Here is a 27,991-nt window from a genome sequence, read left to right as displayed (position 1 = left end):
ACTTTTCTCAACTACAGCTCTAAATGATCAAACATCTAGATGTTTCACATCTCTGTCACCAGCAGAGAAGGCATTTCTTGTAAAGGAACAGTCTCCCCTAGTCCAGCAGTCCCTGCAACCCACTTAGGTGTAGTTCCAGCCAGGCAGTTGTCTTCTTGAGTAAGGTAGGTGGCTGTCTGCAGTTTCATGCAGGAGTGATGCTAGGTCCCATGTCCAACACAGCAAGTGCCAAGTTTTCAAGGTCCAATTGACAAGCAAGGCCTGCCAGCAGCCAGTCAGATCACAGCCATTTAACAGTGACAGGCTGCATGAGGATTCAGACTCACAAAGTCTTGCACTGAAAATGAAGCAGCTTAATTGGACCCTCAGAAGAAGGCAGACCCCCTTTGGGGGGGGGAGGGGGAAAGTGCTTCAGAGGGTGCTTCAAGGGCACTGTGCTTCTATGATGTCAGTATCCTCTCTTCTGCTGACAGCCCACCAGTAGAGTTGAGTCATAGTGAAGTTCCTGCATGGTTTCCTAGGATTTGAACTTGAAGTAGGCTTCAACTGTAGTGAAGGAAAAAAGGTGGTGCATTAGGGCAATACCCTGAGCCAGAGAGGCAGGAGGGGAAGGAAACAGCATCCAGGCACCTACTTGCATATTCCTGTGGTGTCATGGCCTGGTTGATGACACTAGTGAAGGCTGTGATCCAGTCCAGCTGGTCGGTCTCCGTCTCACAAGTGAAGAGGTACTCCCGGTCGGGGGTGACGATGGTGAGGCCATAGTGCCAAGAGAAGTTGCCCTGTGTCCCCGAAGGCAACCCCTTCTGCACGCTGTATCCATTCTCTCTGCTGCCCACAAATACCTCACCCCTAGCAAACGCATCCTGAACATCAGAAGGGACAGACAGGGATTTACAGAAGCTCAGAAGAACCAGGGAATAGTAGCAGTGCACCCAAGGGCAGGGAAAGAACAGCTGAGGACCAGGAATGTAGCAGCAAAAATATCTGAAAGTGGTCAGAGAAGTCAGAAGAGCATGGAGGCTGTGCTCAAAGGCAGCAGCAGAAAAGAAAATTTAAGAGCAACAGATCTTGAGGCCTGAGGAACTGCTGCTCCTGTCTCTCCATGTCACCCCCTCATCTCTCCATGTCACCCCCTCATCTCTCCATGTCACCCCCTCATGTCATTTTCTTCCCCATCACTACCTTTACATTGCTGCCCTCCTTGTTTCCATTGTCTGCAGGCAAGGAGAAAAACACAGAAAGCCTGTGATGAAACGAGTGGGATGCAAAGAAGCAGAGCTAGAATCAGTTCAGAGCAGCTGGGGAACAAGCTGCAAGCATCCCTACTGCAGAGCAAAGACTCTGGCTGTACATTGACCGGGCCCTCAGCACCGTTGCCTGCAGCTGCCAGAGGTCAGATCTCCCCCTCACCAAGGGATCCTTGAAGTACATGAGCCTGCGGTGATCCAGCGTGAACCAGCGCTTCTTGAAAGCCTCTCTCTGCTGTGAAAGGAAGAGGCGACATAGGTAAGGGGACAGTGCCCTCTGCCGCGAGCAGTGCGAATGGATACCCAAAATCCATCCCGACTGCTTGAACCAAGCCCCTGCCTTAACAACCACCTCCTCCTCGCCATTTCTGACCTCAGAGAGGAGATCAGTATCGGGTTTTTCAGTCCCAACTGCTGTCCTCAACTCTTGGACTTCTGTGAAGGACCCCAGAGTTGTGACAGGAGAAATCTGACGCTAAATACCTGTAAGGTGTCACACACACACAGACATGCAGAGAGATCTGTTGTTCTGGGAGAAAGCAGGGACTCTGGCTTCCTTTACTTTCACATGTGTCCTTCCCCTTCCTTCTATTGTCCCCTCCCTTGGTGCACACACACTGTTCTCATGGGTGTCTAAAGATTCAGGGGGGAATGGGGAAACAGCAGGAGAAAAACATTGAAGTAGGGAAGGTCAGTGGGAGGTCCCTGTTAGATTCTTTTTCTCCCACAGCAGCTCACCTTGGGACCAGTCTTCTCCATGTATCCCTCCTTCAGGAAGTTTCTTGTCAGTCGATTTTTAATCTGACAAAAAGGCACAGCAAACCTTCATTTAGCCACATTTCTTTGATAGTCACTTTTGCCACCCACCCTTCCTTCTATTGCCCCGAATTCAGCCACTATTTAAATTCACATTTGCAGAACTGCCTACCCAGGAGTCACTTCTGTCTGCAAAGTGCCCAGAAATATCACAGAATCATAGAGTTGTTAGGGTTGGAAGGCACCTCAAGGATCATCCAGTTCCAACCCCTCAGCCATGGGCAGGGACACCTCACACTAGATCAGGTTGCTTAGAGCCACATCCAGCCTGGCCTTAAACACCTCCAAGGATGGGGCTTCTACCACCTCCCTGGGCAACCTGTTCCAGTGTCTCACCACCCTCATGGTGAAGAATTTCTTCCTAACATCCAATCTGAATCTACCCATTTCTATTTTTGTTCCATTCCCCCCAGTCCTATCACTACCTGACACCCTAAAAAGTCCCTCACCAGCTTTCTTGTAGACCCCCATAACATACTGGAAGGCCACAAGAAGGTCTCCTCAGAGCCTTCTCTTCTCCAGATATCACAGAGCAGTTGCCCTCTGGCCACCACAGGCCTTTTTACGCAAGGCTTTCTCATCCCTCCATCTAAACACTGCCATTTCCACCTCAGTATCTGGGGTTCTAAGGGGCTCTTGCATCACATTCTCAAGCACCAGCAGGAGACCAGCAGTGCTCTGGGGCTGCCTTACCTCATTATCACTGGCAATAGGAAATGCTACCTTCAGGTAATGGAACTGCACAGAGCGAATGGCATTGAACCAGTCCACTACCTCCTGAGGATGGGAAAGGACAGGACAAGCTTAGGGTGAGCAGCAGTAAGCCAGCTCATCTCACCTAGCTGCACCCAGCCCTATGTTAACTACAAGCACAGCCAGTTCTCCTTCCCCACCACTGACAGCATCTCCCTCACACACACAGAGCCAGCACAGCTGCCCCATTCCCCACAATCACAGGCAGCACATCCTCTATGGCAGCTCCTCCCACACAGACTGACTCAGCCAGTGCTCCTGCCCTGTTCCCTGCAGCAAAACTCTCTCACAGACACACAGACCCCCACCCTGTCACACATGCACACTCTATCCTGTCTGTGCTTCAGACCATTTAATTTCAGCAGCTTCCCAAATCAGCTCAATTGCTTGGAAGTGTTTGTAGCTAAACCCAGATACCTTTCCACTTTCATGGTAGACAAATATATTCCGGGTCTTGTTGTCTTTAAGATAGGTGATTTGCAGGCCATTGGGGTTCCCAATCTTCACTGGTTGAAAAGTAGCATTGATGACATCTATTTTAACATTGATTTTGGGTTCTTTGGCCTGCAAACAGAATGACATTGCTCATGTATGAACAATCCCAGCAGGAAGGAGACCTGAGTGGTGTAAGGCAGGGTCAAAGGGTTTTAAAGGGTAATAACTGCCCCTTCCCAAAAAAACTGTTGTAGCACATATTCCTTTTGCTGTGTGGTGTGCTGGAAGTCAAACAGTGGCCCAGTCCCTCCAGTTTAGATTTCATTTGTGCTTACTCCAGAACTGCCAGTGAAGCCCTGATAGCGCATCTGACTTTACAGGTGAGCCAGTGTAAAAGCTAACTGACCTCAAAAGGAAAGACCCCACTCCTAGCATGACAGAACAGTTTGGGTTGGAAGGGACCTTTAAAGTCATCTAGGCCAACTACACTGCAGTGAGCAGGGTCATCTTCAACTAGATCAGGTTGCTCAGAGCTCAGTTCAACCTGACCTTGACTGTTTCCAGGGATAGGGCTTCTACCACCTCTTTGGGCAACCTGTGCCAGTGTTTCACCACCCTCACTGTAAAAAAAAATTCTTCCTTATATCTAGTCTCAATTAAAACCATCTTTAGTTTAAAACCATCACCCCTTGTACTGTCACAACAGGCCTTACTAAATACTGAAAGGCCGCAGTAAGGTCTCCCTGGAGCCTTCTCTTCTCCAAGCTGAACAACCCCAACTCTCCCAGCCTTTCTTCACAGAAGTGTTCCAGGCCTCTGACCATTTTTGTGGCCCTTCTCTAGACCTGCTCTAACAGATTTATGTTTTGTTTGTGCTGAGGACTTCAGAGCTGGATAAAATACTTCAGGTGAGCTCTCACCAGAGTGGAGCAGAAGGACAGAATCATCTTCCTCGACTTGCTGGCCACACTTCTTTTGATGCAGCCCAGGATACAGTTGGCTTTCAGGGTTGCAAATGCACATGGTTAGCTCATGTTCACCAGTAGCCCCAAGTCTTTCTCTGCAGGGCTGCTCTCCATCCTTTCATCCCCCATCCAGTATTGATACCAGGGGTTGTTCTATGTGCAGGACTATGCACTTGGCCTTTTTGAACCTCGTATGTGGTTCACATAGACCCACTTCTTGAGCTTGTCCAGGTCCCTCTGGATGTCATCTCCTGCTCCTCCCTGCCCCAAGCAAGCCCCCCTCTTGCAACAGTATAGAGAGGGAGAGTATATATATGTAGAGAGAAAGAGTATATATATATATAGAGAGAGAGAGAGAATAGAGAGAGAGAGAGAGAGAGAGAGAGAGAGAGAGAGAGAGAGAGAGAGAGAGATAGGGTATAACTCACCCTATTCACTTCAGGGAAATGAACAAGTAGAAAAGTAGCCCTCAGAACAAACCCAGCAAGAGGGTTTTGCTGTCTTGACTCGTAGTGGGCTGAGGCTGGTTCCAATGATGGTGCAGGATTACACAGCCAAGCAAATGGACAGGGGTGAAGTGAAAGATCAGCCATTTCATCAGCGGTGAGGGAAGGATGCAGGGAAGCACAAAGGGAGGACATGGGGAAATGTCAACCTGACAGCAGGAAGGGGACCCCTCTCCTTGGTAGCATGTTCCTATTATCATCACTGGCCTGGGATGAGCAAGGCAACTACCTCAGAAACATGCATAGGAGATAGAAACACCACACACTGAGGTGGGAATTGATCACCATACTCACATCCTGCTTGGTGAAATACTTCAGGCACCCCTCTCGCTCAGACAAGAGGAACTTGCGTGGTAGGAACTGCCCATTGTCTCGGCCTCGCTTCCAGAGGATGCCTTCTTTCACCCCTGGGAACAGAAAGGCCACTTTTAAGAGCAGTCCCCCACAGGCACAGCACGCATCACAGAGCTGCATGCAGCCTGAGATCCCAGCCACATCTCTGGAATAAAGCACATGATGGAGTATTGCTGAGAACAACACTTGAGAAGTCTCACCTCTAACTTACAGATGAAGATGGCAGTGTTTCTGGGTTTGTAGCCCAGATAAAGGGTCACCAAAGGACATTCCCAGATGCTTCCCAACTCCTAGCCTGGTTCCCACCACAGCCTTTGACAATGTGAGCATCCCTCCTGTAAACACCAGAGTCCTGGCCCATGCCCTGGTGGGGGACCAGAACTTTTTCCATTTGACTCTGCAGGCCCTTGGGCTCCTGCACCTTGTGTTACAGCACTGGCAGTGACATTTCAAAGACAACTTCCAAGATTAGAGGGGGTGGCATACAGCAGGCCATAAATTCCTTACTGTTGAGGTCTGACTCCATCAGGACAGCAAATGCCTTTGAAAAAATGCCAGCTGGTAACACCAAGCCTGGAAGCAACCCATGGCCGTGCCAGCCAATACTGCCTACAGTTCAACTCCCTCTATAACAATGCCCTGTAAGTGTCAGCTGGGTTCTCAGGAGATGTGCAACATTAGCACTATAAGCCTTCTCCTGGTGGTGCTCAGAAGCCTCCAGTGAAGGCAAGAGGCATGCTGCTGTGCTCTGCTCTTACCATCAGAATAGGGCAGCTGCTTTTCTGGCTCGGTGAACTCTCTGCGTTCGTATTTGGCCCGTATCCACTGCTCTCTCAGCACGCTGTGAAGAGAGGTGACAGGTTGCTCAGAAACAAACTAGAGGAACCCAAAACTGCCCTTCCCCCTCTTCCTCTGTATGCAGCAACTTACTGGCAGTCATTGTAGGTCGGCTGGTAATAGTAAATGGGGATGTGAGCTTCATATATGGCTTTAGTCACAGCATTCCCATGCTTGGCCAGAAACTGCAGAGTGAGACAAGGGGTTAGTGCCCTCCCTTTGATGGAGACTCATGGTGGACCTTTTTCCTTCCCTGACCCACTACAGGGCTAGATGCATGTACAGCTCCAATGGAGTATTCTCTTTCCCCTCCACTGTGACATCCCAGCAAAGGCTGGCTACAGAGGGTGGGTTTCAAAGGTCTTGTCTGCTCTCAGAAGTTACACTGATAGCCATAACAGGTGCCATAAATGTCACTTCCATGGAGCTGGGTCCACACATGTTCAGTGGAGCTTCTGCCATGCCTGCATCTCTGGAGAGACCAAGTTCAACAACAGCTCTGCAGCACTGTCTGGGAGGATATTCTGAACCTCTTCACCTCTCTCCAAAGAGCAGCAAGATAAAGCTTATTTTCTTTGGATCTCTGGAAAATTGTTTTCAGTCCTCTGAAGATTAATGGGTTGAGGGGGGTGTAAGAAGAAGTCAAGTTCCCACAAATGCCATTTTTCTCAGGAGATCACATTGTATCTGGAAACTCTTTTCAGAGCATGGAATGACCCAAATTTTTAACATTGGAATGCTGAAACCAAGAGGAGATATTGAGGCTGGATGGTGCTGGCAAGTGGAAAATGAGTAATCTGGAACAAAGGCCCTGAATCTTGGCAAGATGTATTGCAAGAGTTCTGCATTTGCCATAAAGTAACAGAACATTGGGAGACACATCAGACATCCTCCCTCTCCCACTGGGTTACAGGGAGTTCTCTCTGCCTGGGTTTCCAAAACATGAGTAGCAAAGTGACAAATTAAATCAGATTAGATCTCCAACTGTGTGAGGCCAAAGGGCTGATTTTAACAGGACAATTAAGGTATGGCCTAGACCTAACCCACCTGACACACCAGTGGGGATACAGCTCTCACCTGCACCTGAGCATCATCCCAGTGGTCCATCTTCAGGGATTTGACTTTGCTGATGCTAGGGATGTTGCGGTGAATTCCTGAGCAGCTGAGGCATATAAAGACACCCAAAGTAGAGGATGCCCAGTCAGGATCTGAGGGTATAAAAGAGTATATGTCTAGAAGTAGCAAATTCCCTGGGAGATATGCCTCAGCTGAGAATGTGGTCCTGAGAAACAAAGAGCTGCCTGACCAGAGTTTCAGCTGAGCTGATTAACTAACACCCCAGGAAAAAGCAGAGCTATTAGTCCTTCCTCCCCCGACCCCCTGGCCCCTACATCAACAACTTCACCTGAATCTCAGTTGACCTGAACATTAAAAAACTCTGAAGTGCTCTGTGAACTCCTTTTGTGCAAAGGGTCACTCACCATGAAAATGAAACCACCTGTGGGAAAAGACTCCAGGAGCTGTTTAGTGCAACACAGCAACAGTGTCTAACAGCCTTGAATCAAAAAGTTTCCTGGATGAATTTAAGAAGGAAAAATGGTACTAATTAGCCCAGTCTTTATTTGGCTTTGGTGGTACAGTCCTCAGACTGAATAACTTGCCTTTTGAGAGGGCAAGCCCTTTGGTAAAGAAAAAATCTCCAAGGTGCCTGTGGCAGGCTGTCAATTGAGAGCTGAGTCACAGAGGAGACAATGCCCTCTTCTCATGCCTTCTTTCTGGAGCAGTTAGGATTTTGCAGGGAGTTTTCCTGTCAGGTCCTGACTGAGCATGACCTTGACTTGTATTTGAGATCTGACATGATTAAAACCCACAGTACTGCAGCTACACAGGCCCTGCTCATCTGGCACTACCACGTCCTTGTCCTCCTTCCCACCAGCACTCTGGTGGCATCTCCTTCTTCCTCTTTTGCCAACTCACCTCCAGGGAGAGGAAGCAAGTATCCAGAGCAATGATTCTCCTTCCTCTCAACCCCAGGCTCCTTTGTAGTCCAGATAGTCAGCACTGAATAGCTGCTATAGACCAGCCCCATTTCCTTGCTTCCTACTCTTCCCCTAGCAGCCCTTGGGGACCCACCTGACTTCCTTCTAGCAACCTTTGGGGACTCACCTGGCTTCCCACAGTCTGCACACAATGAGTTTTCTGCTCTTCTCCACACTTCCTTCAAGGCCTTCATGATCCGCTCGTTGCCTCCAGCCATCACCTCTGAATGCTATCCCTCCAGGCAGGGCAGGGCAGCCAGGAGGGCAGCTGCCTGCACCTTCTGCACCTGCTGGCCAACCCACTGGGTTGCCCAAGGGAGAAGAAGACAGCAAAGCTCTGGCAGACAAGAAAAAGGGGAAGGCAGGCTGTAACGCAAATGCAAGGAGTGCTGAGGCTTGACAGAGCACCTGAACCAGCTGAGCAAAGGCAAGGGCAAAGAGGCTGGAGGCTGAAGTGCACCCAGACTGTGAGTGAGGAGGAGGAGATCTGCCCCATGGGCGTGGAGGGAAGTGCAGCAATTAACCACAGAACTGGTTTTTCCGCATTTCTGCTGGTGAAAGGACAGGCCAGGAAAAGCGTGCAAGCCGCCAGTGAGCTGATAAAGGCAAGGCAGATCTGGATGAGCTGCTCTTGGACAAGTGGCCATCAGGCTGTGTCAGGGACTGGTCACACTCTGTGGGCTGGGGGTATTGGCTCTAGCATCAGGACCTTCCAAAGACAGCTGGCCACCATGCAGGCATTACATCCATTTTTAAGGCAAGGACTGGAGGGCAAGAAAGGTTTAAGAGTTCAGCCAGTCACTCAAACCAAGTGACAAGACCATGGAGATTCTGATGCCCGCACCTACTCGTACCTTGCTCCACTGCTTGCAGAAAGCATGTCTGTTTGTCCAGGTTCTGCACCTTGGAGAATCAAGTGTCAGAGCCAAGACCCATCCCCACACTTGCCTCCCCCAGCTATGAGAAGCAGCACAGGTGCCACCAATGCCATGCAATGACTTGAATAAGCAGTAGTTTGAAATAAATTTTTAGACCTAAAAAGAAATGCAAACATTAAGTATTTGGAGGAATGACCTTTTATTAAACAGATGAAAAATGCTCTCATTGGGAGGGTAGCTTCAGGGCAAGAGACTGGGTACTACACTGGCTGCACAAGACATGGTAAAAGCCTTCTGCTGGGAAAGAGCTGAAGAAGGAGCAGGAGCTGGAGGCACCTAAGCCTTAAGAAACACCCTGTGCACTCCAGGCTGGATGCAACCACTGGGCACAAACACCTGCAAAGTCCATGGCACTTGGCTTCTCTCTCCTGCTTTAGCCTTGGAGGAGGCTAAAGGAGGAGAAAGCGCCTCAGGAGCAGGCGGGGAGATTCCCACAGCTCCTCCACACCGGCGGGACAGGAGGACCCATCACCGACTCCACTCTGCTCCTTCAAGCCACCCCGCCGCGACAGCGGTGGCATTGGTGTGCCTCTCCTGCGACCCCGCAGCCCACTGCCGGTGATGCTCAGACCACCCCCACACCCTAGGGCCGCTCGCCCTCAGCCCAACAGCAGTTTAACCGCCCAAGGCCTCCCGTTTAGGTCCTCAAAAAGACACCATCCCCTAAACGGCGAGGTCTGGGCGACACAAAATGGCGGGGGCGGGGCGGGGCTCGCCCCTCACTGCCGGGCGGTGGCGGAAGGGGCGGGCGGCGGCGGCGCCAGCAGCAGCAGCAGCAGCGTAGTACCGGCAGCGTGGTACCGGCGACAGCTTGGTACTACCATGGGCCGCAAGAAGAAGAAGAAGAAGGGTCCGGGAGGTCGTGAGGGGCGGCTAGTGGTGACTTTCGATGAGGAGAAGCGAAGGTGAGGTTGGGATAGTGGGCAGGGAGGAGCCATCCCCTGGCGAGGGGGTCGCTAAGAGCCGGGATGGGGGATCCTGTGTTGTCGGCGGCAGGGAGTACCTGACCGGCTTCCACAAGCGGAAGGTGGAGCGGAGGAAGGCGGCGCTGGAGGAGATCAAACGGAAGCTGAAGGACGAGCAGAGAAAGATGAAGGAGGAGGTATCCCCCCACACACGCCCTGGCCCTCCGTGGGAGAAGGGTGGCCCCCTCCCGCTGCGGCGGGCTGGGAGTGGGACAGGACGCGAGGGCCGGGCTGAGGGGCAGGAGGGGTCTTCGGGCTTCCTCTTCGCCGCTTGCCGGGCGACGGGGCCATTCCGGGCGGAGGGTGGACGGCTGGAGCGGCCGAAGCGCCGCAGTGACCTGTTTCCCTCCCTCAGCGGCACCAGGAGTACCTGAAGATGCTGAGCGAGAGGGAGGAGGCGCTGGGTACGTGCTGGGCTCCCGGCGGCAGGGTGGGAGGTGGGCGCCCGTGGTCTGACACCTTTAGCTGGGTGAGCGGAGCTGGAGCAGGGATGTGTGCACATCACCTCCCGAGATCGGGTCCTCACTCCTTGTGCATCCTCCTGGGAGGCTTGGCAGCGATCTGAGTGGTGAGCCCCTCTGCCCCTGGTGGGAAGGGAGGTCAAGTGAGTTATACAGAAAGGAACAAGCAGGAGGATGTCTTTAAAGCCTTACCAGATCCCTTCTGTTGGGAGAAGCAACTTACCCTACTTGCCTGTAGTTCAAGCCCATAAGCTCTTTAACCCTGCATGCAAAGGCTCGTCTCCCACCCCACCTTGGCAGAACAGGAATGAGTGACCATATCTTGTGAAAAGTCAGGCACTTTGCATTTCTTGTCTTGACAGATGAGGCTGATGAGCTGGAGCACTTGGTGACATCGCAGACAGAGTCTGTCAACATTGACTATCCAAACCACATTGTGACTGTGACCACCATCAGCGACTTGGACCTCTCAGGAGCACGCCAGCTGGGACTGACCACCCCTGTGGTAAAGCTGCTTGCTGCCTCTGTCATTGTACCAGCCACAAATGTCCTTGGGGCAGGCTAGGTAGGACTGGTGCTCCTGAATATGCCCAAAGACTTGCAGGTATCTAGCAGCAGGGATAAAAAGGGAACCTCCTAACTTTCCCATTCCTCCACACTTTATGTTGGGCCTCTAAAGAGAAAGAAATGTCCAGTCTGATCAGTTCACTCCAAACCTCCCTGGAATCCTTTGCTAGTCCCAGCTGATCTTCTGGAGGAAAATACAGTATTTTAAAAGCCAATACAACACACAAGCAGCAAGATTTCAGACTGTACATTGTCTGCCTTCAACCTCTTTCCTGTGTCCTGTTCAGGAAAAATTACTGTTAGCATGAGGAGAGATTTCTGTCCTCATGACTGTGCTTAGACTACAAATAAGTAATCCATTCAGTTCGGGTTTATTCTCAGAAGATACTGTAACTCGTGTTTCATAGAGGCTTTCAGGCACTGGTTGACTTGATCCTTTGGGTGTTCATGGCATGTAGCTACATTTGAGTTCTCTGGGGAAGTATCTGTGTTTGGTAGTTCATCTGTTACATTTATGAGCTCATTTCTCAATCTGAAAATCCACTTAGACATCTTGATAGTAATTTAAGCAAAAAAACTAAAACCTTCAGTTCATAGCTTAGAATTGAATTGCATGCCATTAAGATTGTACTGAAGGTTTTGAATGTTGGAGTGGATTACTGTAGGACTTACTACTGCTTGTCCCTTTCTGAGGGGCTGCAATAAGAAACCCTGAGATTTTTGACACTAAGGAATGTGGAGAATTGAAAAAGACTTCATCCGTGGCTAGCTGTGTCACAAAACAGGGTGAGACCAAGAAGACAGCAGAAACACTGGAATCGTAAAGCTTGCCTGTTTTAATGTGTCTATAGGGATTTTTTTTCATCTCTTTGCTGCTTTTTTTAAGGGGAAAAGTGATGAAGAGAAAGGGGAAAAAGAAGAAGATAAAGGAGAAGAGGTGGTGAACAAGCCTGTAAGAACAATGCCCAAGAAGTCCAGAAACCCCTTTCTGTCTGAGAAGTATGTATAAACTAGTTTAACGGCGTACTCATCGGGAGAATCTCTTGTTCCTAGACCCGCGGTGTGGTTGCAGGGAGGGGATGCAGAGCTGTCTGCACCAGCGGGAGGAGCCAGCAGAGGGCAGTGGCAGAGCGCAAGCCTGCCCCTGACGCTCCATTCCCATCGCGTTGATCTTGGGTGACAGCAGCAGCGAGAGGTGGATGCAGTGCAGGGCGGGCTTTGTCCGTAGCTGTTTCCCTCGTCTTTCCTCTTGGCAGGAGCACTGAAGGTCAAAGACCCTAAAGCAGCATTCTCCACTTTTTTCAGTATCGTGACTACTTTGGAGGGGTGGAGAATTACTTAACTGTGGTGGCTGGGCAGCCTACTGCTCACAAAATTCATTTTGGTTATTACTGCACATATGAACTTGTAGATTTCCTGCTCTGTCAGGGTGATGCCTAGCCCAGTGGAGTCCCTCTGGGACTTGCCAGGGCTGGCATCCATTCCCACTGGGCCACACAGGACTGTCCTGTTACTGTTGTGCTCCTGTTGTTGCCTTGCTTCTGCAGGCTTTTGCCCCAAAGAGTTTTTTCTTTCTACCCTTTACAGGATCTCTTCTCTTACTGCCACACTGCACATGCACAGCCAGAAAAAGATGAAAAGAAAAAGACTGCAACGTGGGCAAGGCCCACGCAAGAAAATCCAGAAATCCACAGGACGAACAACTAAGACTCAGCGACGGAGGCTGACAGGCAAAACAGGCCCTGATCAGGATTAATGGAGAAATTAGTGCTCAGACCAGCAGCTGGGACAGTGCTCCACATCTGGCCTGATGCTCTTTGGGGCCCCTTCATTGTGGGCCTTGTTTACTTGGTTCTCTGACTACCAGTGAGCCCAGTTTAGCCTGTCTCTTGTCTCCTGAGCACTGGCCACAGGGACTAGATATTACCCATTTATTTCTGCAGGGACCTCCAGCTAAGTGCCTGGGTGCCACAGAGTCTCTAAAAACTTCTGCTGGAGGTCACGTATTCTGTTTGGCATAATCCAGAAGTCCTTGGGCCTCCCCTTCCAGAGCTTATACTTGGCTTTATCAGAGGAGAGGATCTAGGGCAGAGTGCAACAGGCACATTGTCGGAGCAACTTGAGGCTTGGAAGAGCTCTGCTTCCACTCATGCATCAGTGCCCTGGCATTTCTGCTGTGCAATAAGTCCTTTTTCCATGGAGATGTGGTGTCATCTTGTCCCATGTGTTTCTTCTTCAGTGCCACACCTGAATGCAGAAGTACTTCTTGTTTGGTACAAGTTGAAATTAGTGAAATTAGTAAACTTTGTGAATAAATCTTTATGAAGTCATTTTGCTAAGAAAAAAAGTCACAAATGTTTGTTTGTTTTTTTTTTATTTGAAGTGTAACAGCTACTGTGCTAATGCCAGTACCAACTGGAAAGAGGGGAGACAATTCCTAGTGCTTAAAGAATATTGAAATCTGCTGGTGCTTGGAAATTAAATAGCTAGGAGCTATTTCTGTGGTAACACAGAGCCAGCCAGAGCAGGAATGGCTCATTCCATTGTCTGCTGAATATGCTGATCTTAATTCTGATAGCTCAGGGGAGTATGAAATGCCCTAATGCCCTTGCTCTGTGTGTGTGGCCCTCTCTGGGATGGGAGGGGCAGAGACTGCCCTTTACCTCATGGCTGCTGCAGTCAGCAGTTAATTGCCTTTCTTCTTGAGACTTCAGTATATGTTTTTCAGCATGGATGCCTTCAGCATCAGGAGGGAAGCTTTGCATGGTTGTGGTGGCAAAACTGAGGAAAAAAGTGAGCCTAGGCAGCATGCTGGACTCTGCTCTGGAGTATCTGCAGAAGATGGTGGCTGTTCCCCTTCTGTCAGCTGGGCCTCCTCCCATGCCACATGTGTACTGGCAGGGAAATGACAAAGGAAGAAAAGGCCTGTGTGGCCAAAACCCACACCAGAAAATTGGCAACCCATCAATGGGCAAGCACATGGATTCCTCATGCCAGAAATGGGAGGGGAAAGAGTAAACCAATGCCTGAGGCTTCATGGAGAAACATCAGAGCAATGCTGATGGCTACCAGCCACTAAAGCTAACAGCACCAGCTTGACCTATCTGTGCCATCACTTCTGGGAGCATGCACACGTGTGTGCACACAAATTCTTCAGTGTTGAGGAGAAGGGTATGAACCCAACACTGACAGCAGCTACGTAATTTCTGCTAGAGCACGTTCTGGAGGGAGCTGGGTGACACACGTGGTGAGGAGCAGGGTCATTTTGCACCTCCCTTTCTCTTCTGAAGAAGGTAAATGATGGGGAAGTGGACACTGTTACCTATGTGCCCATCGATGCCTTGTGTGCTTGGTTGGACTCTCAGTCTCATCCTGGGCTGAGTTGTTGGGCAGTAATGGTGAATAACCTCAGTTGCATCAAGAAAGAGCAGTGTGTAGTTTCTTCACCTCCAAAATAGTTTTCACAAACAGCTTTAAAGCTCATGAGGTTTAATGCACAACCTGGCCCATCTTGTCTCATATTGGGGTGCTGGCTGTTCCAGAGCTGCAAAAACACAATTGAGAGGCAAGGCCATAAGTCTGATGCTGGACTGCATCTCATACAAAGTGTGCCAAAAGGTGCCATGTGTGGAGTGCAAAGTGTTTCATGTTCTGGTTGGGAGTTCCATGCTCTAGACCTGTTGTGCAGTGGCTGGGTTTGAGAAAAAGATAGGAGGAAAGGGGAGGGAAGTTCTGTTTGGAGTGTTGTATTGCACCAAGGGACTGCAGCTTGAAGCTGGAGGACAGTGTGTGGCACTCTCAGTTTGGGTTGTGCAGCAGATTTCCCTTCTTGTTTGGGACATAGCGCCTTGTGGGGTGACCATCGGCAGAAGAGGACTTGCACTCCCCCACCTCTGAAGTTTGCTCTGGAGCTGGGATGGTCACTAAAGGAAACGTACAGTTTGTGTGTTTGTGGAGTCTGATGAAATGTGGAGGGTGAACTGTGGCCTGGGCTGCCTTCTGTATCTCGCAGACAGCCTGGCATGGTGGTAGGGGCAGCACTGGATTTACCTCATTGTAATCCTGATGGGATGTTAAGAGTGACCTCACTAGCTCTTCTGTGTTTGTTATTTTGCTGCCAGGTGACTTAGAAGAATCTGGAATTATTTCAGCTGGAAGAGACCTCTGTGATCATCGAGTGCAACTGTCAGCCTAAGACCACCATGGCCATTAAACCATGTCCCAAAGTGCTATGTCCACACATTTCTTGAACACCTCCAGGGATGGTGACTCCACCACCTCCCTGGACAACCTATCCCAACACCTGACAATTTCCCTGTACCTAATAACTTCCGAGCCTTTATCAAATGTCAGCTTAAATCTCAAATGGCCTCTTCCATGCACTGAAAGCTTCCGGTTCCTGCTGGAAGTTGTTTCCATGGTAAAAAAAAAAAAGGGAGGGGGGAGATGTGGAAAAAACTGAGGAGAGAACTGTTAAATCCTGTATGGTGCTCTCTGTAGGGTTGTTCTCTGCCCTATTGATTTCTCCATTTGATCGATTACAGCTTTATTTTGTAATGTAAATTACTGACTCAGCCCATGCCTGCTGTCTTCTGTTACACGCAGGGTGTGCAGTCTGGCCACCCCGTGATGTATTGGATCAAGGATATGAGCTCCCACACACGATTTAGTGCATGAAGTGTTTACCAGACACATCAGAGTTCATACCAGACTGTGACTTAAAATTCTTCCTTGCTGCTTCCTTTTGTTTTCCAAGATTTACTGTTTCCTTTTGTTGCTTATTTTTTTTTCCTCCCTAGCTGTTCACAAACAAGTTTCAAACTGTTCAGGAGGAAGCCAATTCCACCTCAACAAGAGGAGAAACTTCTTTACTGTGAAGGTTACGGAGCACCAGAACAGGCTGCCTAGAGAGGTTGTGGAGTCTCCTCTGGAGAATTTCAAATGCCACACAGACATGTTCCTGTGTGGCCTGCTCTAGGTGATCCTGCTTTGGCAGTGGGGTTGGACTAGATGATCTCTAGAGGTCCTTTCCAACCCCTAACATCTATGATTCTATGAAATACAAGGTACCTGCAAAAATCGTGCTAGTGGAGCTGCTGCTCCGAAAAGGAAAAGCAGAGACCAGCAGCATCCTGTGTCCTCCCCCTTCCATGGCCTGCACACAGGCTTTTCACGCTTGGATCTGCAGCTAGGCCACCTCAGGCACCTGTGCCTGAGGGCTGGCACAGATAGATGTGAGGCTTTGACGTGGGCTGCCACACCAGGGTTGCCACGCATGATGGCTCCCGCTGGCTAGACTGCGATTCCGCACACATGCGCGCACAGATATATAATTGGGATTACAGAGGATCAAACCCGGACTGGCAGCCAGAGAGGTCAGGCAGTTTGGGGAAATACAGGAGCACAGCACACAGGCTTGTGCATGAGCTGAGTGATAATCAGCACACTGTATTTATTGCTCTTCGGTAGCATATCAAGCTTGAGGCTGGACCCAGTGTGCTCCCTCTGCTGCTTCCAGTAATGAACTGGGGAAAAGAAGCTACTGGCAGAGTGACAAGAAGTTTTGGGTCTAATGGAACTGAATAACTGGTGGTTGTCTGGGACAGACAGGTGTGAAGAGTGGATTACAAACTGCCTTCAATGGGTAAACAAAAAGTGAAAATAAACACTTTTTTTTCTTTTTTTTAACGTTGACCAGGACCGGGAAGAGAGAGAAGTTGAAGTGTAGCAGGAGCAATGGAGGACAGAGGTGATGTACATTTCACTAATAATAGCAAGGCTCAGAGAGGGTTTGTGCTTGGCCGGGTGAAACCCGGGTTAGACAAACCTCTCTGGGAGGTGCTGTGGATAGGGATGACCTCGTGCTGGAGCTGTGCTGGGGACACGGTGACGTTCAGCTGGCTCAGTGCTTACAGATGAGTCCACTGCTCCGGCACCTGTTTAGGGTTCAGGTTAACTAACGCCTGGGCTGACGCCTCCGAGATAGTACTGGGGCAGGCAGAGGGGCAGTCCCGGGGGAGGTGCAGGGAAGAGGCACAGGCATGAGGGCGCAAGTTGGGAGGATGAGCTCAGTGCCCCCTCCCCAGCCCCGGGCCCAACATGCTCCTCCCGGCCGGGTCGATCGCCCACCGACACGTCGGTACACGCACAGTGGGTGCCATGCCCCCTTCCCCCCAACAGCCAATCAGAGGGCGATATTTAAATCACTGCTCTCTGACAGCCAATGGGAGGGGAGGGGGCGGGGCATCGCGACCCGCGGTTCCCACGACGAGCTTCATTGAGGGGGGAGCTCGGCGGGCAGCGAGGTGCTGGGAGCCATAGGAAATCTGAGGTACTGGGGGTACTGGGAGGCACTGGGAGTACTGAGCATGGGTGGCTGCCAGCTTGCATGCACGATAGAGACCCTGAGGACAGCAGCATTACCCTGGCACTAAGCCCCAAGGGATGGGGGGAGCCCATCAGGCAGTGGGATGCCATGGGCTCCGGTCAAGGGTGGCACTTCTTGGTCAAGGGTGGGCTGCGATGTTTGGGGTGTCTCGTGAAGCATCCTTGGCAGGTGGATCCTTAGGCTCCTATCTGCATTTTGTGTGAACAAGTCAAGAAACATGCCCCAGGGTGATGGGGGGAGGCTGGAAGGTTCAGACACTGGTGCAACTTGCTGCATTGCAAATGAGTGTGCTGACAAACAAAAATTATCTCTTGGTTTTGATATTGACACTTGGCCCTGGTGCTTTTGGAGAGTAGCCACAGCCTTGATCAGTTGCTCTGAGTCAGGTCTCCATGTTTAGAGAAGCAAGTAGCATGTTCACATCAGGGGTGCTGGTTTCATCCTACACTGATTTCCTGTCCTTCAAATCATCCCTCCTCTGAACAAATTAAGCAGAACCCTCCCAGTACAGATCACATCCTCAAATCCAAGGACTCACTCTTGAACCCTGTGGGACAGAAGAGTTGACGGTGGGCAAGATGCTTGCGAAAAGCCAGGACAGAAGTATGGAGCCCAGATGTTGTACTAGCAGTGCTTGTTGCCCTTCTAAGCTTTGCAACCAACTGTCCTACAGGTCTCAGAAGTTTTAGTGTTCAGGAAGTTTAGAGTTCAGGAAGAGTCTCCATGGGTTTCCAAATTTCCTAAACTGCTCATAGCTATCCATTTATAGGGATAATCAAGAAGAAACATTTCCTTTTTGTGTCTTTTGAGAGAACCTGAAGGAAGAAAGCTTCTGTCATCAAAACAGCAAAATGTGATCGTGATTCCCTCTGTTTGCAGGGGCTCCCAAATTGAGAGGTGTCAGCAGTCATTTGAGGGTGCAGCTCAGTGCCCTCTTTTAAAAGAGGTCCCTCCTGGAGAATACTCTTTTAATATCTATAACAATATGGATCATACTGATCACTTTGCACCTGGATATCCTTCAATTCCAGTACTGCCAGCTGAGAGCAGCAAACTACAGTCTGGGAATAACACTCCTGCTTCCACAAGGAGCCTGAGGCTGGGAAACCCTAAACCCTGATCTTCTGCTGCTGTTCCTTCCTCCTTTTCTTCCTGGCTGCCCCCTGCCAGCCACTCATCAGCCAAAGATCTTCATCCCTCCTGTGGAAAATGCCTGGTTCAGTAGATGACATTCCCTGCATGAACTTTGAAGCCAATATCTTTGCAAAGAGCCTGTGCCAGCACTGTTTCCGAGCCGCAGAGGCTCACCAGCACATTATCCAGGTGAGCTCCTCTATCCCACCTGGAGGCTATGAATACTTCATTTAGGGTCCCTCTATTCTATCTGGGGACTTCCAAGCTTAGCTGGGCTTTCTAGATGTATTTGGAGGAAATCTGAATGAGGAAATAGTCTTTCCAGGCATGGGAATCCATCATTTAAATGTGCTCAGGCCAGAGCCAGGAGCTGCCTTAGCAGGGAAGGGCTGGACATCAGGTATGAGATTATAGATCCTGGAAGGGAAGGCAGGGGTGTGGCAGATGCAAAGCTACAGGGAGAAAAGGGAAATCTGACAGAGCAAAGACCCTCCCTGGATTAATCTCTGCTTGATGCCTACTGGCATTTACAGCCTCCCTCACCTGAAAATATGGTCCTGGTGGATGTTCCTGTGGCCCCTAGCTGTCAGCTTGTGGGCTGGGGCTGAGTCCTGTCCCTGGCAGCATGCTGTTCCTGAGGGGGAAGAAGTCAGGAGGGGGATAAATCTCATGGGACTTTGGCTTCCAGATATCTCGATCAAACATGGTCCTTCAGCACAGGGCTGGATGCGCAAGCTACTTGGCTCTGACTAGGCGACAACTGGTTTCATGTTCACGAAGGGTTTCGTGTTGTTTGCTGTCCTCCAAGAGCGACTGGCCTGGGATAATGAAATAGTAATGAGCCTCCCTCTCTCTCTCTCACCCTCTCCCTCTCTGCCCTTGGCCCCGGGCCCTCTAAGGTTACCTCAGCCCTTCGCCCATGATCTGCTTAGAGCTGTCACTTCTGAGCAAATGCCAGTGAGATGCTGAAGGGAAGGCAGTGCGGACAGCCAGCTCCCCAGAGCCTCCCCCACTGCTGCTCATAAGCCCTGCAGGTAATGGGGCTGGTGAGGATGCTGAGACGCCTACAGACCCTAACAGAGAGAGACAGGGGTTGGGGCTACAGCCTTCTCTGCAAAAATCTCCCTCCCTCTTGGCTCCATTGCTTCTCCCTGGGCTATTCGGGTGGCAAGGGAGAGAGGCTACCAGTAGCAACAACGCCAGTGTGAGCTTCCCTGAGACCTCATCCACATGCGCTGTCTCTGGGATGCCTGCAGCTTTCAGCATCAAATAAGAGCATATTTGGCCTCCGTGGCCTCCTAAAGTAGGAGAAAAATCCCCAACACTGGTCTCGGAGAAGCATCGAGGGCCCCAAAGGCCAGACTGCTCTCAGAGGAGGGAGAAGAAGCCGACACTTCAGCAGGGCAGCCTTCCTCTTCATCCTTGACATGCTGACGGCACCATTATACCCCCTTCTTCCTCATAGGAGCATGCTGTGGAGGTCTCAGAGCATGATGCCAGCGGTGTTGCAGACCCAGGCGGGCCCTGGGATGCCCTCCATATCTTAGCCCCACAGTGTGAGGTATACATCTGCGTGGGCCCAGCAGAGGGGACAGAGCGGTGAGTACCAGCCATGAGCTGCACTGCTCTAACAAGCCACCTTGGTGGGAAGAACAGAGGAGGGGGAGTGGGAAGCCAAGCAAGGGGGAATGAGATACCTTCTCCGTGATGCTCTGCACACCGATGCCTGGGAAAAAGGGCTGAGCAACCTCCATGCCATGCCCTCTAACTGTGTTCCTCTTGGCTGTCCCAGGAGAGGTCAGGGGGCCACCAAAAGAGTCTCCTTCTTCCTCACTGCCTCTAGAGTAAGGCTGGTGGTCCCAGGATGGGCTCTGACAGCCTGTGCCCATCCAGTGGAGAGAGAGATGTTGTGGCTTGAGCTGCTGTGCTTCCATCCACTCCTGAGCTCTGTGGGCTGTGCTGACCATCAGCTGTCCTCTCTCCCTGCCCCACAGCTGGCACGAGAGCAGAGAATATCCCCTGCTCAGCCCCGGAGCTGAGGGTGAGCACAGAGAAACTGGCACTGACTCCAGCGCCTGTGCCGAAGCCAACTCCGCGCTTGCCAGGGTGAGATGGGGATCTCTTGTGGTTTGGGTTATTTTTGGTCTCCCCAGCCCCCTTGATCCTTCCATGCCACTTCTGTTGGACATATTCAGAAGGTCCTGAGATACAAGGGGGGATCAGCTGAGACATTTAGTCCCCACAAAGGAGGCTCTCCTCCTAAAAAGCACGTGAGATTCACTCTTGGATTCCCTCCAGCGGACTTTCTGATGTTGTTTCTCAACATGGTCATTGATGTTCAGCTGGGGTCATCTTACGCTCACCCAGCTCCTCTCCTGCTTCCTTTTTACCAGCAACTTTGGGCTGAATGGGCTGGTACTGTTCATATAAGCTCTTACGTCCTTCTAGCCCACAAAAACTACCAGTCCCCATTGCAGAGATCTTCCCTATCTTGTCTCCCAGGATGGGGAAATGATGCGATTGTGGGACAACACTTTGGGATCAGGCAAACAGGACATGATGAGCTACAAGGGCCACAAGGAGGAGGTGTGGTCACAAGCTCCACAGGCAGACAGACCCAGGTGGGCTCAGCCTATTCGCTCTGGATCCTGGGTGAAAAGCGAGGCTCAGGGCTTTAGGAGAGAAATCTGCCCACTGAAAGCAGGTACATCTGGTTTGCTCATGTGTGAAATCCTAGCTCTGGTGTACTTTCTGCCCAAGGGCCTCTGAAGTTCACAGCAGATCTCTATTTAGATTTAGCATCTTCTTACCCACTTCTGGTCCCAAGAGGTGTTCAACACCTCCATGGGCACCATGCAAAGGGATGAGGCCCAGGGTCCATGAGATGGCATCTGTGTGTGCTGACCACGAACCGTGGTTCTTCTGGGTGTTCTCTATCTGCATGGTTTGGTGTGCCCTCACTCGCAGTGCTGTGTCCCAGCCTCCTACCTTGCCTGGAGGGAGTCTGGGTTTTATCTCTGCCCTCCTGGACTGTTTCTAGCTCTCCTCCGAAGACCTGCTTTGCTGTGGATGTGGTGGCATCCCGCGTCGCTCGTGCCTCCCCCAGTAACGGCCTTCTCCCCGTCCCAGAGCACCGTCCTGCCAGCCAGAAGTCCGAAGAGAGCTGGCCAAAGCACCAGAAAAATGACCCTCCCTGGGCATCCAACCCACGACGTGTTGCCACTGGCTCCTCACTAGCCCACAGTGACCTGCTGGGTGGCAGCAGACACCCCAGCAGCTCCCGAGTTCAGGAGTCTCATGGGCACCCCAGCAGTGGAGGTGCAGAGGGGCGGCACGGGCTGGAGAGGCAGGAGTACACGGTGCTGGCAGACCTGCCGAAGCCCAAGCGCCTCGGGCAGCGGGATGCTGCTGACCGCTGCGGCTCCCGCACGCTCAGCCCTGGACGGGTGGAGGTGGAGAGGATATTTGGCTGCGAACGCAGGTGAGAGGCAATGGGGTTCCGCTGGTGGAGGATCGTCCCCATATGCTGTCAGGGGGCCCCTACCTCTGAATCATTGTGCCTCAGGGTGAGAACAGGGCTAGATGGCAAAGCTCAGCTTTCAGCCATGCTTAAATTTCCTTTAAAGCAAGGGTTGGGTTTAGGCTCAACACCTCCCGACCTGGGGAGCTCCCGTATTGTGGCATGCAGGCAGCTGAGGCCGTTGAAAAGACAGAGCAAAGCTTCACCACTGAAAGTGGAAGGAGTAGCCCACCTTCCTCACCCTCACAGCCACCTTCTGGAAGCTGCAGGATGTGCCACAGAGCAGGGCAAGCTATAGCAAAAGGGAAGGAGCGATGTGGTTCCCACTCCAAGCATGCAAGCTCCCTAAGATCCAGGATCCACTGGAGGGAACTGCTCAGGAAAGGAGGTGGGATGCCAGGAAGTACCCAGCACTGGCTAGGTCTTGACTGGAGAAGCAAGAGTGGCTCCATCATCAGTGGCACAGGGCTGGAGGGGACATAAACAGGGACCAGGGAAGTATCCTGGGCAGGTGGTGGGATGTGAATGACCAATGGGTGAGGCAGCAGGACATGAAAGCTGGGGTGGTTGAAGCAGTGGGGACACAGAGACCATGGTGCACAGTGTCTGGGGCAGCTGGAGTTCTGTGGGGTCAGGCTTAGGTGGAACAGGGTCTGCAGGGACTCTGCCTCCAGGTTGAGCCTGGCAGCAGCTGGACAAACTGTGTGTGTCTGCAGGAAATCGGAGACCCTGGAGGCCTTCCAGGCCTTGGAGGAGGGCCGTGTGGACCGTCTCGATGGCAAGACCCCAGTGCCACCCAGCAAAGGCCACATAGTTCGGAGGCAATCCAGCCCCAGCCTGCCCAGGGAGGTGAGGCTTGGCTGCCTGACAGGACTTCATCCCAACTCCTCAAGCTGGGTTGCTTTTCCCTGCCATATTTTCCTCCATTTCTGCCACATGCTTCTCTCTTCCATTCCCCTGCCCTCTATTACCTCTGCTCCCAGTCCTCCTCTCAGCTCCTTTGGCTCTTGAATGGCAGCAGCCCTTTCACTCTTTGCGTGCAGTACAAGCTGGCACCATACACAGGGATGCAACTGGGGAACTAGTTAAACTGTCTCACAGCCCTAATCTCACCTTGTTCCTGCTCACTGGCATTTATTTTTTTGTCTAAGAGGACTCTCTGCTCCATCTCCCCTGTTTCTGTAGGGTCAGCGGCCCTCCTGGCAGCTTGAGCAGCACAGCAGAGACCCCAAGATGCCCTTGCGTTCCCCCAGCCCGGCTCGGCACCCTGAAAAGGTCAGCAGGAACCGGGGAGACCCCCTGGGCCCTGCCAGCCCCAGCTGGCGGCAGGAGAGAGGCAGCCGGAGCCCGCGCTCTGCCAGCCCAGCCAGCCGGTTGGACAGAAGGCTGGGGGAGCCTGTTAGCCTTCCGTGGCGCTCAGAGAAAAGCTGGAGGAGCCGAGGGGAGCCTGGCCACCCGCCCAACTTGGAGAGGGGCCGAGCCACCTGGCAGACTGGGGGTACAGGGCAAACCCCGGAAAGGAAGAGTCGAGGGGACTCCCTGCATCCCGTGGGCTTTGCGAAGGGCTCAAGTAGCAGTGGGCTGAGCCAGGCAGGGCCATCACTGAGGTCCCTCAGCCCCGGGAAACGTATGGAGAGCACGTGGAGGAGCCAAAAGGAGAGCTCTCCTCCCAGCCCGCTGCGGGGGGCAGAGAGGCAACGAGCAAAGCCAGGGGAGCCGCTGCACCTCAGGGGACCCAGAAAGCCATCAGAATGCAGCTGGCAGAGCCTTCGGGAGAAGCTGCCATCCTCCCACCCTAGGAAGGGTACTGGTAGTGACTGCAAGGGCCAAGGCAAGCCCCTGCTCCCCATGAGCCCAACACGACCACTGGAGCAGGACTGGAGGGCTTGGGGGGATGCCCACCAAGCACGGACATGGGAGGACTGCAAGCGCCAAGAGAAGCCTGTGTGCCATGCAGACTTGATGCGCCATCTGGAAAGGGACTGGAAAAGCCCCACTAAATGTCTAGGTGTACAACTACAGCCTGATGACAGCTGGAAAAGACCTGATAGTCCAGCACAGCAGCTAGAGGATGCCTGGAAGAGTCCTGAGCACACCAGAGGCAGAAACAACCCAGAGAAGCCATTGGAAAGTGACTGGGATAACAAGAGTCCTGTTTACCATGTGAGTAGGGCAGGAGCCAGAGCTAATGGGGACCCTGCCAGGCATAAAACTGGCAAGAACAGAGAGGGTGGGTCTTCTGGGTTGCAATTCTGCATGTCACGGCTCCTCCGGCTCTTCTGCTTCTCCAGACAAGCTGTGTCGCCTGCCTGGCACTGGGAAGAGGGAGGATGATTCCCCCCCTGTCCCGTGTTGGGAGGCAAATGCTCAGATGGGGGAAAACGAGATGAGGACTAAATCCCTATGGTTTCAGCACCTACTTTCTCCCCATGCAGTCCCAGCTGGCTGGAGGCACCTTCCCACCACAAAGCAACACCAGCTCTTCAGGAAGCCTGCAGCCACGTTCCAATGCCACTGAGAAGCGCAACAAGGTAAGGGCCAGACTCTGGGAATGGTGAGGAAAGGCAGCTGCCCTTCCTTGGAGGTCACTGTGGGTAGCACCTGGGACTCCAACACTTCACCTGGGCCTCCTAGGCACCATGCTCACTAACATCCCCTTTTTCTTAGGCGGGCAGCTGGGGTACATAGCCTTTTCTTTGTAGACACAGATGGGTAAGCAGTAGATCTAGGACTAAAATCTCAGCGTAGCTGCTTTCTTTCCCTTTATTACTGCCTGGTGCTGTGACAGCACTGAGTGTTTTATAGGGATGAAGTGGGTTTCAGTGGCATGAAAGATGATACAGTCAATTGTGTTGGCGTTCCTGGGATGCCAGGAATGGCGTGAAAGAGACTTTGGAGGGCTGCACAAAGTGTCCCAGGAGCCTGTGTAGCTGGCAGTCATGTCAGAGTCCCTTCCTCCATTCCTGCTGTGTGCGTCAGTCGTCTTGGCCAGGTTGTCCCCTGTTAAGGACTGGCTTTGTGTATTACACAAGGACAAACTGCAGCCAGGCAGGAGGCTCCCAAGGTCTCTGAAATGTGAAATGAGTGACATTCCTTCCTTCACTTCCCTGCCCCAAGCCAGAGAGGAACCCAGACTCCTGGCACAACTGGGGATGGTTCACCCCACCTAGCCCAGGTTTCTTCATCTCAGAGCCAGGCACCTTCACTTTACTTTGAGGGCAGAAGCATTACCTCAGGTCTAATTGTACATCAGAGCCGGGTATTTCATGATGTGCAGCCCCCTGCTTCTTGCCCGCTGGGACTCCGTCTAGCAATGCCCCTTCCCTGGCTGGCTTTTGGTGGCACCAGGGGCTCCTTGGTCCTGATACCACCTTTGCCAAGACTGCAAATCACTGCTTTAGGGGTTCCTTGGGGAGTGTGGGGGATAAAACCGAGTAGCTTCAAGAGCAAAGGTGAGGACCCCACCGTGTGCACACACATGGCAGGACTGCTGAATATCTGTGTTAGTAAAAAAATCCCTGCCTGAAGTAAAAATAATCCCGGGCTGGGCTCCTGGTGCTCCCTTCCCGGAGCAGCAGCAGCTCAGCCCGTCCCTTGCTGGGCTTCAACTTTGCCCGGGCCAACAGGGAGGCGGGGGAGGGAGGGGGAGAAAGGGACACAGCGCAGCCCCAGCATCGCCCCGTTCCGTCTCATCCCGCCGGCCACCCCCCGACCCATGCCCGGCTCCCCCTTTTCCGTGCGGGCCTCGCCCTCCCCGGCGGCTCCATTGGCTGCGGGCGGCCGGGGCGGTGGCGGCTGCTGCCATTGGCCTGCCTGGGCCCTCCCAGGAAGTTTCGGGGGGAGGAGAGAAAAGTTCTTTGGGTTTTCGTTTGGGTTTTTTTTTTCCCTCCTTTTTTCTTCTTTGGGATTTTTTTTTTTAATTATTATTATTTATTTAATAAGAGGAAAAAGCTGAGCGGGGAGCGCGGGGTGGGCATGGTGGGGTCGCGAAAGCCACCCGGCTGCTGAAGCCGCCCCGCCGCACTGGCTGCCAACGCCCGGCCCCGCCGCGACCCCGGCCCCGGCCCCGCCGCTGGCCGCGGCGCCCCCGCCATGACGGTGAGTTGGGACCGGCCCGCAGGGTTCGGGATTTGGGGAGGTGGGTACCGTCCCCCTTGGCCGCGCTGTGTGGGTGCCCGGCGGGACCTCGCGGGGCTGGGAGGTGGCGGAGGACCGGTGGGGCTCCCAGCTGTCAGCCTCCGCCTTCCCGGGTCCCTCTGCTCCCTGCCCGCTCCGGGCACCGCAGCTCCCACGGAGACTCTGGCCTCGCCGGGTACTCAAGGCTGTTGCTGAGGGTCGGTACCTCCTTGCCTCCCTTCCCCATCACCGCTGGCACCCCTCATGGGTTCCCCTCTTGGGCTCCCCGTGGCTGCTCAATGGCCCCTTCGTTACCGGCACTCCGTAAGCGGCGGGCACGACCCCACCTCCGAAGACCTGGGTAACTGGGCTGAGGCCTGCGGAAGCTCACCACATCAGTGACCGCAATCCGATGCAAAATCCACAGACCCCCGGGCGTCGGGAGGTCCTGCGCCCTCTGGGAATCAGATGCGGTTTTGGGGCAAGGAGTGTCCCATGCCTGGGGCAAACTTTGCTTCGTGCAGACGTCTGCCTTGCCCCAGGAGGAAGGCTGTTTAGCAGAGTGGGGCAATGGAGGTGACGGCCGGGCTGTGCCTGCCGGCGTTTCGCACGGGGGTGGTGGGAAAGGCAGCGCCTGTCACCCGCTTGCTTTTGTGGCACGTACAATATATCTGGGAGCTGCTTGTGTGCTTCAGTTTGGGAGTGGTTTTACTTCCACCAAACTGAGCTGGAGCAGTTTTGCTTTGCGTTTTGGCCTGGGGCCCATGCCTTGTGGAGCAGGTTCCTTTTTTGGAGGAGAGGAGACATTGTACTTTCCGGGAGGCTGCAAGCCTCTTGCACCATCTCTCTGAGGTGAGAGGAAGCAGTGCTCCAGGACCTGTGGTCCTGAGGAGCTTTTGGGAGTGGGAAGCATGGCGATGACAGAGGCTGGCCTTGGAAAGAGCACACCTGACCATCCCATCTCTCCCCTCAAACACGGGGCTTTCTCAGATTGCCACAGCTTCTCCACTTCTCCTTCCAGGCGCCTCTGTACCACCCAGGAGCCATTCTTTTGCTCCCACTCCACTTTCCTTCTTTGGTGTTTACATTCTTCAGATACTTGCAGGCTATTATCACCTCCCCTGTAGCCCTTCTTCAGCCAAAGCAGGCAGCTGCCTCTCCTTAACCTGCTGTTGTAAACCAGTCCTTTCAGATGTCACCTATGTCCCTGGTGCTCAGTGACTCTACCTGGTCAGCTGTGGGGCTGAACATATGACTCTGGTGGGTATGAATGCAGCCAGGCAAAATTGTTGCTGCCACCTTCTTGAGCTGAAGTCTCACCATCTGCAGCCCTGAGTTGTGCTGCAGGGTTGTACATTTTGCCAGAGGTGCATCCTGCCGCATCCTTGCATCTCCAGCACCCGGATCTCTCCCAGCAGTTCGGCTTTCCTGGACGTTTCCTCTTCCCACTGCCAGACCATTTCCTCTGGTTGGGGGGGGGTTTGGTTTCAACTCTGCTCTCTGCTCTGCTGGTATCCTGAGTTCTTTATGCCAGACAAGGAAGCTTAATTTTGTTTGTGAGGTGGGGGGAGAAAAGAGTATTTTGTGCATCACCTGAAGCCTTGTCCTGTGGTACTAGCCCTGATATGACAAAAATAGTTCAAAGCCAATTCCAGAGCTGCAGCTCCATGTCTGGGGGTGACAGGGAAAATGGGGCCTATAGGGAAAACAAAATCTCTGTACAATTCACCCACTTGGGAGAAGCCCTTTGCGGGGATTTTCTGGCCCCAACACTGCATTGAAGGCAGCAGTTCTGGAGCAGCGTGCATCCCATTAGTGTTCATTGTTTTGGCACCTAATGCTTTGGAACTGTAAATCCTCAATGAGATGAACCCCAGCTGATCCATACAACAGCCCCAGCCAGGAGGTTTTTCGCTCCTTCTCTCCCTGTATTGCTTTTCCTGCTCC

At 52.4% G+C, this 27,991-nt stretch overlaps 1 protein-coding gene and 1 pseudogene across 2 annotated transcripts; one reads left to right on the top strand and one right to left on the bottom strand.

The window, feature by feature from the left end:
- Nucleotides 1–517: 517 nt before the first annotated feature.
- On the bottom strand, nucleotides 518–8,451 carry LOC128971014 (arf-GAP with dual PH domain-containing protein 1-like; annotated as a pseudogene).
- Nucleotides 8,452–9,689: 1,238 nt separating this feature from the next.
- Nucleotides 9,690–13,193, top strand: NOL12 (nucleolar protein 12). 2 transcript variants are annotated; one of them, XM_054386397.1, is made up of 6 exons: nucleotides 9,690–9,798; nucleotides 9,890–9,995; nucleotides 10,214–10,262; nucleotides 10,682–10,821; nucleotides 11,791–11,885; nucleotides 12,474–13,193. In XM_054386397.1, the coding sequence occupies exons 1-6, from the start codon at nucleotides 9,716–9,718 to the stop codon at nucleotides 12,640–12,642; spliced, it is 642 nt and encodes a 213-aa protein (XP_054242372.1). In that variant the 5' UTR covers nucleotides 9,690–9,715; the 3' UTR covers nucleotides 12,643–13,193. The 2 variants fall into 2 exon arrangements, with proteins under 2 accessions (XP_054242372.1, XP_054242371.1); XM_054386396.1 differs by having other exon boundaries at nucleotides 10,682–10,824; nucleotides 11,773–11,885.
- Nucleotides 13,194–27,991: the final 14,798 nt, after the last annotated feature.

The sequence above is a fragment of the Indicator indicator genome, chromosome 14 (genome assembly GCF_027791375.1).
Source record: "Indicator indicator isolate 239-I01 chromosome 14, UM_Iind_1.1, whole genome shotgun sequence".
Classification (NCBI taxonomy): domain Eukaryota; kingdom Metazoa; phylum Chordata; class Aves; order Piciformes; family Indicatoridae; genus Indicator; species Indicator indicator.
Note: the sequence above shows the minus strand (reverse complement) of the source record. Positions and strands in the feature narration are given on the sequence as shown.

Coding starts and splice junctions, on each gene's coding strand:
- NOL12 (XM_054386396.1), top strand. CDS start 9,716: ATGGGCCGCAAGAAGAAGAAGAAGAAGGGTCCGGGAGGTCGTGAGGGG. Junction 10,825..11,772: donor TGGGACTGACCACCCCTGTG/GTAAAGCTGCTT, acceptor GCTTTTTTTAAG/GGGAAAAGTGATGAAGAGAA. Junction 11,886..12,473: donor AACCCCTTTCTGTCTGAGAA/GTATGTATAAAC, acceptor TACCCTTTACAG/GATCTCTTCTCTTACTGCCA.